This window comes from Arachis duranensis, chromosome 2 (assembly GCF_000817695.3).
Source record: "Arachis duranensis cultivar V14167 chromosome 2, aradu.V14167.gnm2.J7QH, whole genome shotgun sequence".
Taxonomy (NCBI): Eukaryota; Viridiplantae; Streptophyta; class Magnoliopsida; order Fabales; family Fabaceae; genus Arachis; species Arachis duranensis.
The window spans coordinates 93587981-93600559 of NC_029773.3; the positions used below are offsets into that span (position 1 = coordinate 93587981).

The following is a 12579-nucleotide window of genomic DNA, read 5'->3' on the forward strand; positions in this document are numbered from 1 at the left end:
AGAACAACTCATTTCAAATTGAATAAAAATTTGAAAGTATAATTTTGATAAAAAAAAAAAGTTGGAGATGTTAACTAAAATGATGATCAAATTAAGGCCGCAATTGGAATAGGCTACAGAGGAATGACGTGTAGAAAATGCCAAAATGCACTTGTTGAGGTAAATAATTAACTCTCAAATCTGTATAAAATCTCGAAACCCTCTCAGCCACATCATGCTTAATTATTTATGGTATTAAATAAGAGTATTATATTAGGAAAATTGGAAAATGACAAAAACCAAAGTAGGGGAAAGAAGAAAAAGAGGAAAAGTGGGTCACTTTATTTTTCATCCCATCCATTTGCTCCATCAATGGTGTTTCTCAAGCTGGCTGAGTGGAGCTTTACGCAACCCCAATTACACCCACCACAACGAATCTCTAATTTCTTTCTTTCTTTCTGTTCTTCCATTTCTATGCAAAATACCCACTCACCATCATTTCCCATCCCCTGTTCTTTTCTTTTCCACCTCTCTCTCACAACATCCCTTACATTTTCACATGGATCAACAACACCCTTTCAATTTCCACATCAAAATCAAATACCCAATAAGTTTAACCCTCAATTCTTCCAATCCAACCTCATTTTTCTTCCAATTCAGCTCCGAAGTTTCAATTGGTAGCTCTAGCAGAAGAAAAACGGGGAAAGGGTTTTTGAGAGTGATCATATGGGTAACATAGGAAGTAGTAGTGCCAGCAACCGCAGAAGACACGGTGGTGGCGGTGGCGGAAGTGGACGGAGGATCCATCCTCCACCTCCTCCTCCGCCGCCGGTGACGCCACAGCCGGAAATCACAGCCAATCGGTTCGTGTACCCTGCTGCTGCGACTCCATATCATAACTATCCCGGTTATTATCCGCCGCCGGTGCCTTTGCCGGCACCCTATGACCACCACCACCGGCCCGCGGCGGTGGAGCCGATGTGGGGGCGGTATCCTCCGCCGGCAGCGCCTATGCCTCCGACGCCGTATGTGGAGCACCAGAAGGCGGTTACTATAAAAAATGATGTGAACATCAAGAAGGAAACTTTGAGGATTGAAGCTGATGAAGAGAACCCTGGGAAGTTCCTTGTTTCATTCACATTTGACGCCACCGTTTCTGGGAGGTATGTTTGTTTTAGGGGAAAAATATAGATGTCAATGGTTGGTATGTAGTCATGTTCTATGAATGGATATTATGGCATTGCTTGATTTTTATGAAGCTTAATTGATTAAGTTGGACAAGGTTTGGTGGTTGTTGTTCGTGGTGATGTTTGTGATATGATATGATGTTTACAATGATCATTGATGTTGTAAGATAGTGCAAGATCATGATTGTTGAGCTTATACTGGATTTTATCAACTCACCTTGCTTGTTAGTGTTAATATGGTAAATGGCTTGAATGGACTAATTTATTTATCTTCAATTGATAGATGTTAATCTTATCAGCTCAACCCTTTTGAATTAGAATGATGGTTAACTTGATTTGCGAATTGTAATGAGAATTGAGAACATCCATTTACCAATGTGGAGTAATGTGGGTTGCTATTGTGGACACAACATTTTGCTCTATCTAAGCTATAACGGTGTGTTGAAACAGCATTCTTCAAATGTAAATATTGATATGATCATATATATGAGTCTGCATCTACACGAATGCGCGATAAGTTGATGATTGTAGACAGCTTAATAGTTTGGTTATAGCTTATTTTTTAATTATATTTTCTAAAACTACTAAAATATTTATGTTGCTACTTGCTAGGGTTCAATATCCTTTGCAATTGGGGAAAAACGTGAGTTGCTGCTAAAGATTGCAAACATGAAGATTATCTTCATTTGATAATCAACATTGCTTATAAATTCTACCCTGTGTGCTCTTACTTTGTTTTCTTTTTTTTTTGGATATATTTTTTAATCTGGTCCCAGACTAGGCATTAGGCAATATAATAAAGTTTTCATCTGTTTGAGAATTTCCTTTAGGTTTTCAAGAATGCTGTTCTCATCCTATAATTGTTTTTTGCATCCTTCTCAGTTATTCCTGTTCAGTGCTTGACCCTTTCACTTATAATATCAACATTTGTTAAGTATATTTACTGTATATTATGTAATGTGATTGAAAGGTCACTTACCTATGCCTTCAATCATATAACCAACTTCAATCTTTCAAGATTATAGATCTGAATATTTTCTGCTATCGTTATTTATTAGTTTGTGTTTCCTTTTGTCTGTATAAAACAGCATTACTATACTTTTCTTTGCAAAAGAAGGTGAAGGCTGCATCCTTACTCCAATGAAGGAAGATTCTCTTCCACCTGTGACTGTACATTTCCAGCAAGGTCTTGGCCAGAAGTTTAGGCAGCCAGCTGGAACTGGTATTGATTTTTTGCAATTTGAGGAGTCCGAGTTATTGAAAGTGGGAGAGATGGATATCTATCCTCTAGTAGTTAAGGCAGATGCAATGTTGGGCGATCATGACGGATCAAATGAGACTCCAAAGCATGGATCAAATGAAACTCGAAATGAAGGATCTAATGAAACTCCAAATGACGGACCTAATGAAACTCCAGTAACAGGTATTACAAACTCGCAGATAACAAAAGCAGTGTTTGAGAAGGAGAAAGGGGAATTCCAGGTGAAGGTTGTCAAGCAGATCTTGTGGGTGAATGGATTGAGGTATGAGCTGCAGGAGATATATGGCATTGGAAATTCAGTGGAGAGTGAAGTGGATGGAAATGACCCAGGAAAAGAATGTGTTATTTGTCTGTCAGAGCCCAGGGATACGACTGTCCTTCCTTGCCGTCACATGGTATTCACTGTCTCCCCTTTTTGGATTAATTTTTCTCTTGATCATTTCATTACTAGAATGATGCCAGTGGTAGTCATGGATATCATTCCATGAGCATCAAGCTACTACGAAGTGATATATGATGTTGTTGGCAAATTTCATCAACTCTACGTGTATGCTCGGTTTGGGGGAAAACGGGACGCAATTTCCATGGATGAGCTCCATGTGTAAAGTCCTTGATATCATATCATGGGTATCAAGTTACAAAGTGATATATATATTTCATTGATGTTTTGCATACTCATGGAGCTCATCATGAAAATTTCCACCCCAGAGTTGTTTTGTCTTTCCTCAATATTTCAACTGTGGTCAATCTTCCCTTGTTGTAGTGCATGTGTAGTGGATGTGCGAAGGTTTTGAGGTTCCAGACAAATAGGTGTCCAATCTGCAGACAGCCAGTTGAGAGGCTTCTGGAGATCAAGGTTGGGGCAGAAGCCGAACCTCAGGAGTGAAGAAGATGAAGAAGACAGTGATAGTTGACTCAAGCTTCCTGTACAGTCCAAACTCCAAATTGTGTTATATATATATACTTGATAGTTTGCCTTACTTTCTGGGTTTTTCCCAATAATCACCCCAAAAAGGGGGTAAAAAAATTCTAAAAAAGGAATCTATTTATGACATATTCTGTGACATGGTCAAGCGGCTGGCATTGCACCTGAGTTTGTAAGCTAATGCCTCCACCATGCTTATTTGATTTTGGCTTCCCTTCTAAAATATAATTGAATGCTTTTCTCATTTCTTTGGATGACATCATTTTGTTATATGTATGTATCTATAATTTCATTTATTTTTTGCTTCTCAGGAGACTAATCCCTTTTCGAATGTAGTTAGCCTTTGTTTCGAATCTAAGTTTTCTCTACTTTTATGACTACATCACATCCTTGTCGGTAAATACTAAATAGCTTCATCATGCTCCATAATGACCACAATATCCAAAGTGGAAGAGTAAAGTAAATAGCGATATTTTATTGTCAAAATTGATTCGTCACAAATTACACAAGTATCATCAATACCTAACATTTATAAGCATTTCAATAGATTAGTAACCTTCATTAATTTGTACCAGGAATTATTCGCATTTCATGATACAGGAAATTTACACTTTCCATCAAAACCCAAGTAAGTTACACAAACCATTTATAAATTAACGTGGATATGCATAAGTCATAACATTAGATAAAGTAGTACACAACAGCAACAACACTAAATAGTTCTTTCTCTAATCAAATAAACCATGAACACAAGAATCTGAAAACTCAATAATTACCGAACATCAACCACCTTGTTAGACCCTTGATGCAACTCATCTGCTTCCCACCATTGATGAACATAGACACCACTATCTCTGAGTCCCTTGTAAATATCCATGCAACCTTTTTCTTCCGTGTTTTCTGAGCAGCTGAGAAACAATTCATTAACAAAGCATATGGCTCCACTTTCAAACATATCCCTTAGAAACTTCATTTCAACATTCCCTGCATTCATCTTCAACACCACAAAATCAGCCTGCTGCACTGTCTCTTTGAACCATGCATGGAAGTCAAACTCTTCACCCTTGGAGGACGAGGACAACCCCGGATGATAAACAAAGGTTATGCCAGGCCTTTTCACATGAGACAACAAGATGGAAGTATTGTAGTGAACAAAGTATACATTGAAATCTCTAAAATCAATGGGGTAAGATGGAAAGAACCAATTAGTAACATTGTTAGGCACCCCACCAACTCCAATGTCAATGTACACCAATCTCTTCCTATTAGACATGTTCACAAACTTAGGCAAGTATGAGATTCTTTTCTCATGCTCTTGAGATGTTTCCTCATCAGCAAGAGGCTCCATGAGCTCTATAAGAGGCTTGGTGGAGTTCAAACTTGGACAGTCTCCTTGAAGGTGGTGATTGAAGACAAATGCAGAAGAGCTTCTTTTCTTGAAAACCACAAGGGTAATGCCGTTTACAAGAGTGACATCCACAACACTTGAAGATCTCAACATGGATGAAACTGAGGAAGAAGGAGCATGATTGGGACGTATAAGCAGTGCGCCAATTCCCCCAGGCTTGAGGACCCGCTCCACCTCAAGCAGCAGCAATGCAGGCACAGAAACCTTGTCCACATCCTTGGTGAAGACGAAGTCAAAGGAAGAGTCCTGATAGTGAAGCTGAGACAAGAGTGTGTTGTGGCTTAGGGAGACAGCGGTGACACTAGTGAAGCCAAGTTGTCGCATTGCAGAGACAGCAGGCATTGGTGAGGGTTGTCCAACGCAGAGGGAGGTAGCTTTACGGTTCAAGAAGTGGTTACGCAATAGGTGATTGACAGCAGAGGTAGTGAAGTTGGCATGGTTGATGCAGTTGAAGGAGTCCCAGAAGGAGTTGTAGACCCTGCTCTGGAACAAGTAAGAGCCAGAAGTGTTTTGGTTGAGACACTGAAGGTGTGTTTCAGGGGCGAGTGAGGCTGAGAGGAAGTGGAGAGTAGGAAGGAATCGGAGCAAGGAAAGCAAGGAGATAGCAGAGGCAAGGAAGAGTGCACGGAAGAAGAGTGTCTTGGCTATGGATGCTTTGAAGGAAGAGTGGGAGAAGAAGGCCTTGGAAGAATCCATATGTATGTATAATATAAGCATACAACATGTGTCCTATTTAAGCTTCTTTAACATTATGGCTTTATTCAATAAAAATCCCATCATTATCTTTATCGATTCTTTTGATGCATTTGTAATATATGCGATTAATTATATATTAACACCGTACACACAGCATCAATATAATATGCGACACTTTGGACTCTGCATCTTAGGCAACCCTGGACAACCTGGACTTTGCACTTTCTAGTGTCGGGAACACCATAATGTACAAGAAAGCTTCACCACTGCATCATGCTTTCAACCAAACCTTAGCTTTATTCTCATGATAATTTAATAAACTCGCTTTAGAATAGCATCATTGAGCTCATTACCATAGAGCATAATGATCTCAACTACTTTGATTAAGCATGTTAAAGTAAACTATTTAAACTTATCTTCATCTTCTCAAGGAATTAACATACGTGTATACAAATACCCATTTTTTTATTTTTTGCCATGACTCATGATTGAAGAACTTGGTAGTTGAAACGATTGGACTAATATGGGTTTAATATACTGGGCCTACTCTGTTAGCCCAAATTATTCTTTTCTTGTTCATCCACTGTTAACCAGGAGTATGTTTTTGAATCTTTTAAAACATGGGCAAAAAAAAAAACTTTTAAAACATATTATCAATATGTTACCATTTTGTCATTATTTAATTACCGTAGCTCTATTTAGTGTGTATTCAGTATTCACGTAATACTATATACAATAATCTTACCATATTAAAATGATCACACATTGATAAAAATATGTTTTAAAAAAGTAGCATCTTAGTGATAAATTCTAGGAATAGTGATAACTAAATACTTTAGCTTAAAAATGATATATATTTAACTCAGCAGAATATGTTAATTATATGATTAATATAAAATGTTTTTGAGAGTAGTTATATATTTAAGTAATTTTGGCAATTAAGTTTAATCAAATTGGCCTAAACCCAATAAAAACTCTTTTTATTATACGTAGCGTGTACACACGTGCTTCACTAACGCAAACGAAACTCCGCTTCACTTTGTGTTTGTTCTTCGTGCGCCTCTTCCTCCTTCTTCTATTGGTGATGTTATTGCTGCATTTTGTTTTTATTTTTTCTTCTCCTTCTTTTTTTTTATGTTATTGTGGTAATTTATTCTTTTTTTTGTTTGATATTTTCTTCTATTTTTGTTGGTTTTATTTCTCTCAAAAGAATAAATTAAGAAGAATTTTGAAAAAATGAAATAAGAAGAAGACGACGAAGAAAAATATATGAAAAAGGAGAAGAAGACGAAACAAAAGATGATGAGAAGGAGGAAGAAGAGTTTTGAATTGTGTAGGACAAGAAAACCAAATGCACCGAAATTACATAGTGATTGCGACACAATTAACTCAAAAATGCACTGAATTTAAAGGAGTTTTTGAGTTTACAGGATGCATAATTTTTAGTTCATTTCTTATTATACAATGGTGTTGTATAATAATATTTCGGTTCATTTGTAATCCAAGTGTATTGTCGATGAACTATTTGTCCCAAAAGTTGGGATGGATTTCAAGATAAATTGAATGGAATAAAATAGAATCTAATGCAATTGAATAAAGTGATAATGAATAATTTTATTCTTCGTTGTTAAAAAATTTGGTCAATACTTATCCACAGCATAAAGTGAATCTCAATTAACACACAAATGAACTGAAATTAGTTCAGATTTGAACAAGCAGTAAAAAAACTCAATCATCAACAAAAACACAAGGAACCGAAATTACTTAAGGAATAAAAAATTTGGTCAATACTTATCAATAGTATCAAGTGAACCTCAACTAATTGACAAATAAATCGAAATAAGTTCAAATTTGAACAAGTAGTAAAAAAGATTTAATCATCAACAAAAACACATCGAATTTATTTCTAGATCTAAATGAACCTTAAATAAACTAAAAAATGAATCAAAATTATTTAATGATGACACCAAAGAAAATCAGAACCAATAAAAATGTTAGCAAAATGTTAGTGTTGTTAGTAATGATAATAACGAAAAGAAAAAAGAAAAAGACGACAACGTAGCATCAAAGAAAAAGATGAAGCGACGGCAAGATGTAGAGCTTTATTCAATATTTTACATTCGTATCTATTGAAATTAATATAGAGAAAAATAAATTAGAAGAAGAGAAGAAGAATCTGTATGTGTAAATTTAAAAAAGAAGATAAAGAAAAAAAAACAATAACATTAAAACGTATGCATATATATTTAAAATATTTAGTTTAATTGGACTTAGAGTTATAATAACTTAGATGTAAAATTTTATTCAATATCTTTACATTCGTATGTATCGAAATTAATATAAAGAAAAATAAGCTAAAAGGATTTCGGTCAGCATGAAGACAAATTCATCATCTCAAACGAGATCAAGTGGCAAGATCAAATGCAAATTGGATTTTATCATGGGTTATTGTTTTCTGTCCTTTTCTTTTGGTCGGGGGTTAATTGTTTCCTAAGTTGTTAGTACCATCTCGTTGACCCTCCAAAATAGGAACATCTCTGCACAAGATGCATAATCCAATAAGCATAATATAAGCTACCAACGAATCATTGACATTTTGACATATCGAAGCTGTGGCGTATGGAATTATTATTAATTCAACTGAAAATTGTTTGATTACGAAATTAGACATATTATAAATCTCAACAAATATAAATTATTTAAGTATGATATGAGAAGATAATAGCATTGAATTTTAAGAAAAAGGTAAACGTATTTTGATAATATTTTTTAAAATTTTCTCCTCACAAAAGAATTTATTTTCATCATTTGAATATTTGTCTAGTACCTGGTTCCAGCATATATATCCACGTAAGTATACACTTATATTATAGTTTTATTTGAAATTTAAAGTTTTTCTCTATACAACGTATAGAGTATATAATTGTGAACAAATAAACATGCTGATGCGGTTCGTTTTGTTGTGACTTGTCAGCAAATTGCTAAAACGTTCTTCGGAGATCAGGTATTACAACTAAGTCAACGTTGATATAACATTTTCTAATGATTAGGGGGCCATGAGTAGAGGCCTAGAGCAATAGGATGATGATGTTTGCACACTAAAATGTTTATATTGTTATGAGTTATGACTATGATTATAATATACACCTTTCTATCTGTTTGGAAGAGAGAGGAAGCTAAGATATAACATAGTTTATGTATGTTTGAAAGGAAATAATAATACTACTAAAATATATAAAAATAATGTGCAAACATGAATATGGATTTAGTGGCATGTTTCATGAAGAAGTTTTGAAAGATCTGAATTTGTGATAACTCATGCCACTCAAATAATAGTCAAAATTAAATGACTATGGTCTTGTAAGTTGTAATTGTGGTTAGTCCACACACACAATTTGCACGAAAATGTCCCCACTTGGATAGATATCACCTAGATCACGTCTTCCACCTAATAGGCTAAAACAAGATTATGACCCTTAAAATTTCACCCCTTAATTAATTGAATTATAAAAATATCGTAATAAAAAATGTTATATATAATTATCTATGGAGTACAAATTTCGTACCAATGCCTCCCTTTTAAATAACTACATTAGATGTAGATCTAGAGAAAGAGAGGTTAACACGTCCTTATTGAAAAACAATTAGTCAACTAGCAAACAATATATAGGAGGATTAATAGAAAATTGAGATGGAAACAATAATTAGCAAATCACCCTTATTAAATAATCCATTGATCATTCCGAATCATGTTAATTGCTGTGGTGGAAATAATTATTGATAATATATTTTAAAAACCTTGTTTTGTGAGGTAGAATACAGTGATACCCGCCGCTAATATACAAATATTTGAAAGTTGACTAAGTATACGGCAGGTAGTGCATTCTCTTATTCTCTGTTTCTTAATTTAGGTTCCAGGTTCCAACCGAAAACAATAATTAAAAAGAAAAGGTAATACATAAGAGTGATGTTGAAGCCGCTGAATACCATATACCAAGTATATGATATGATATATATTTTAAATTAAGAAGGAAAAAATAATAATATGAAAGATGTGTAGTTGAAGGTCATAGCATCTCCATGGTGCCACTCTTCTCCACGCTTTACTATATCCAGTTTGTGATTCTTCCTTCTATCTCTCATGATCAAAGGAACAAGAAGGTCTTATTGTTATTATTCCCGTCAGGACCATAATAAGCACTAGTTGCTTTTGTTGTATTAAATTATTGCATTATGGAGACTGAAGCTCCTGAAGACAGAGAGGATAACAGAGCTGATGACGACACAATCGAAAAGGTACTCCTTCTTGGCTTTCTTATGATTGTTGTTTGATTCATCTGCCATTTCATTGATCATAACCTCCTCCATTTTGGTGAATAAGTCTTACATATTCCTTAGCAAGTTTTTCTTTTGCTTCTACCTTCTAGGGTCCAGAATCATCTGAAATAACTGAGGAACTCTCAAATAGACGACATGGGACTAGGAAAAGCCTCATCTTGGAGATTCCAACAACAAGCACTGTGGATGAAGATTTTGTGAGGATAAACATGCCTCTAACTCCTCCTCCAAGAAAAGTGGCCTTTTCACCATGTCCAAGCCCTTCAGCATCAAGGAATAGATCAACTATGAAAACTTTATTTCCCAAACTCACTTTAAAAATCAGGAGCACAAGCTCACAGCAGATCGAAAATGCTGCTTTTCTTGCACTCGAAGGTTCACCAAAGGTGGCACCAAAGAAGCCTCTTCTTCCGAGGACATTTTCACTTACAAAGTTGATCACCCCTAGAGGGAAGAACACGGCATCCTTGCCTGTAACACCGATTGCTCACTCTAATCCAGGGTCCACACATGGAGGAAATGCTGCTTATCTAGCTTCAATTGTAACTACCTTTGCAGCTTTTGCAGTAGACTTGTGCTACATGTGCTTGCACACTTCTCCACCATTGGATTCTTATCTGATCCTTATTTTGCAGGATAAAGGGATCCAATTACCAATGCATCGTTCTCGTTCAGTTCCAATACTTAACAAGGCAGGGAGCACAAGTGTAGGTGGAATGTTTCGTATAATTCCAACCACACCAACATCAGCGACATCTCCATCTGGTGATAGTGGTAACATACCAACACTTTCCTCACATGTTTGTATTATAATAAACCTTTTCGAAAATGAAATTCACCTTCTGTACACACTATATACAATCTCTTATTATTCATGACCAAACAATCAGGAACTGCTCCATGTTTATTGAATTCTACTAACCAACTTGTTAATGTGAGGGTTCCTATTCAGTTGAGAATGAGGATGGTGGTGAAGATATTCCCGAAGAAGAAGCTGTTTGTAGAATTTGTATGGTTGAATTGGGGGAAGGTGCTGATGATACTCTTAAATTGGAGTGTAGTTGCAAAGGTGAACTTTCACTGGCTCACCAACAATGTGCAGTTAAATGGTTTAGCATTAAAGGAAACAGAACATGTGATGTTTGCAAGCAAGAAGTTAAGAACTTACCTGTGACTCTCTTGCGGCTTCAAACTGCACCTAGAGGGCAGCATGCTGAGATTTCTCAAACAAGGCAAGGGTAAATTATTGCTTTGCTTCTCTTTATTTTTTCCAACATGTGACAACAGAGTTAATGCAAAGAATTTTCAGGGTTTGGCAGGATGCTCCCATTCTTGTAGTTGTCAACATGCTGGCTTACTTTTGTTTTCTTGAGCAGCTTCTTGTGAGTGTAACTACTAACTATTCTTGGTCTTGGATGATGGTTCCCTATGAGCCACACATGAATCCTAATGTTATTGATTGGTGACAGGTTTCAAGTATGGGCTCTGGTGCTGTTGCCATGTCTCTTCCATTTTCTTGTATACTTGGTCTTCTTGGTAGCATGACATCTACAACAATGGGTAGGGCTTATTGTACCTTTAGGTAACACTTCTTCACCTGAATTTTTGCCTTTGTTACCACTACACTGATTCCTCCAAAATTTGTTGTTAGTGAGGAGAAATCATGTTTGGGTTTATGCAACTGTGCAGTTTGTTCTGGTGGTTGTCAGTGGACACCTTTTCTATTCATTGGTAAGAAATCCGTTTTACAAACATGTTTACAGTAAAAGAAATATATAGAGGCATTGTTTTTAAAAAACCAGAAATTGCATGATGCAATCTTCTTCTAATATAAGGTAATTCGATACTTCTGTTTTTTGTTTCCGAGTAATTTGATACATTTATTTGGGATGGCAGGTTCATATGCAAGCTGTTCTAGCTATTTTGCTTGCCACATTTACTGGCTTTGGGGCTGTGATGTTTGTAGCTTCTGTTCTTGCTGAGATATCAAATTGGAGGAGAATAAGTCTTGGTCAGTTGAATCAAGAGGAGGCAGTGGCACCTGATCAATCTGAGGCTCCTGAAAGTAATTTGAGAGATTCCCCTCTTATGCATGTGAACCAGCTAAATGTGCTCCCACTCGGATAATTCTCTTGAAGGATGCACCAGCAAGGTGTTTATGTCTAATGTAGTATATAGAGTACATATTGTATAGAAATTTGAGCACATTATACTTTAGTTGTGTTTGTTTTTGCCATGTTACATGAGAAGTGTTTATTTGTACTTACTTTGGCTTCATACACTGAATCGATACGTACTTGTTCATGGTACATATAGGAATAGACAAGTAATGACATTGGTTTGCAAGAAAGATGCTAATCCTCTAAAGTGAATGTCTCTGAAAGGATGCATAAAACGCTTCTCCTTGAGGCTGGTAGCTAACAAGGTCTCTCGTCGAAGGGGAACTATAAGCTCATCAGTTTCGAGTTCCGATGGAGTTACCTGATGAGTAATATGAATGGAGTTGCTGTGTGCCACCCTGACCCAACGATCTTGTTCATTAGGAATTGAAATTCCCGTTATTTGTCTGAAAAACAACAAACACTATTTGCTTTGGGGAGATCGAAGAGTGAAGAAAATTTAAAAATATAAGAAAATAATTTAATTTTTTTAAAAAAATAAAAGAAGATAAAAGACATTTTGCATTGTCTTGGTCAAAGTATGGGCTATGAACTGTCTCCTCTGGTGACTAATCCCCAACCCCAACCTCTGTCTTTCTCCTTAGCTCAGCCACTCACTCTCTACC

The 12579-nt window shown here is 36.0% G+C and overlaps 3 protein-coding genes across 7 annotated transcripts; 2 read left to right on the forward strand and 1 right to left on the reverse strand.

Moving 5' to 3' along the window:
• The first annotated feature begins 317 nt into the window (after positions 1-317).
• Positions 318-3596, forward strand: LOC107463655 (probable E3 ubiquitin-protein ligase LOG2). The gene is made up of 3 exons (XM_016082491.3): positions 318-1142; positions 2255-2822; positions 3191-3596. Exons 1-3 carry the CDS (start codon positions 706-708, stop codon positions 3311-3313), a joined length of 1128 nt encoding a protein of 375 aa, XP_015937977.1. The 5' UTR covers positions 318-705; the 3' UTR covers positions 3314-3596.
• Positions 3597-3997: 401 nt separating this feature from the next.
• Positions 3998-5473, reverse strand: LOC107463672 (uncharacterized). The gene has a single exon (XM_016082521.3). It carries the CDS (start codon positions 5454-5456, stop codon positions 4125-4127), a length of 1332 nt encoding a protein of 443 aa, XP_015938007.2. The 5' UTR covers positions 5457-5473; the 3' UTR covers positions 3998-4124.
• A 3974-nt stretch (positions 5474-9447) lies between these two features.
• LOC107463661 (uncharacterized) lies at positions 9448-12056 on the forward strand. Of its 5 annotated transcripts, none has more exons than XM_021130808.2 (8): positions 9448-9752; positions 9884-10336; positions 10430-10568; positions 10747-11032; positions 11104-11176; positions 11264-11354; positions 11484-11525; positions 11691-12011. In XM_021130808.2, exons 1-8 carry the CDS (start codon positions 9690-9692, stop codon positions 11774-11776), a joined length of 1233 nt encoding a protein of 410 aa, XP_020986467.1. In that variant the 5' UTR covers positions 9448-9689; the 3' UTR covers positions 11777-12011. The 5 variants fall into 5 exon arrangements, with proteins under 5 accessions (XP_020986467.1, XP_015937990.1, XP_052113318.1 ...); XM_016082504.2 differs by having other exon boundaries at positions 11264-11376; positions 11691-11852; XM_016082501.2 differs by having other exon boundaries at positions 9451-9752; positions 11446-11525; positions 11691-12056.
• Positions 12057-12579: the final 523 nt, after the last annotated feature.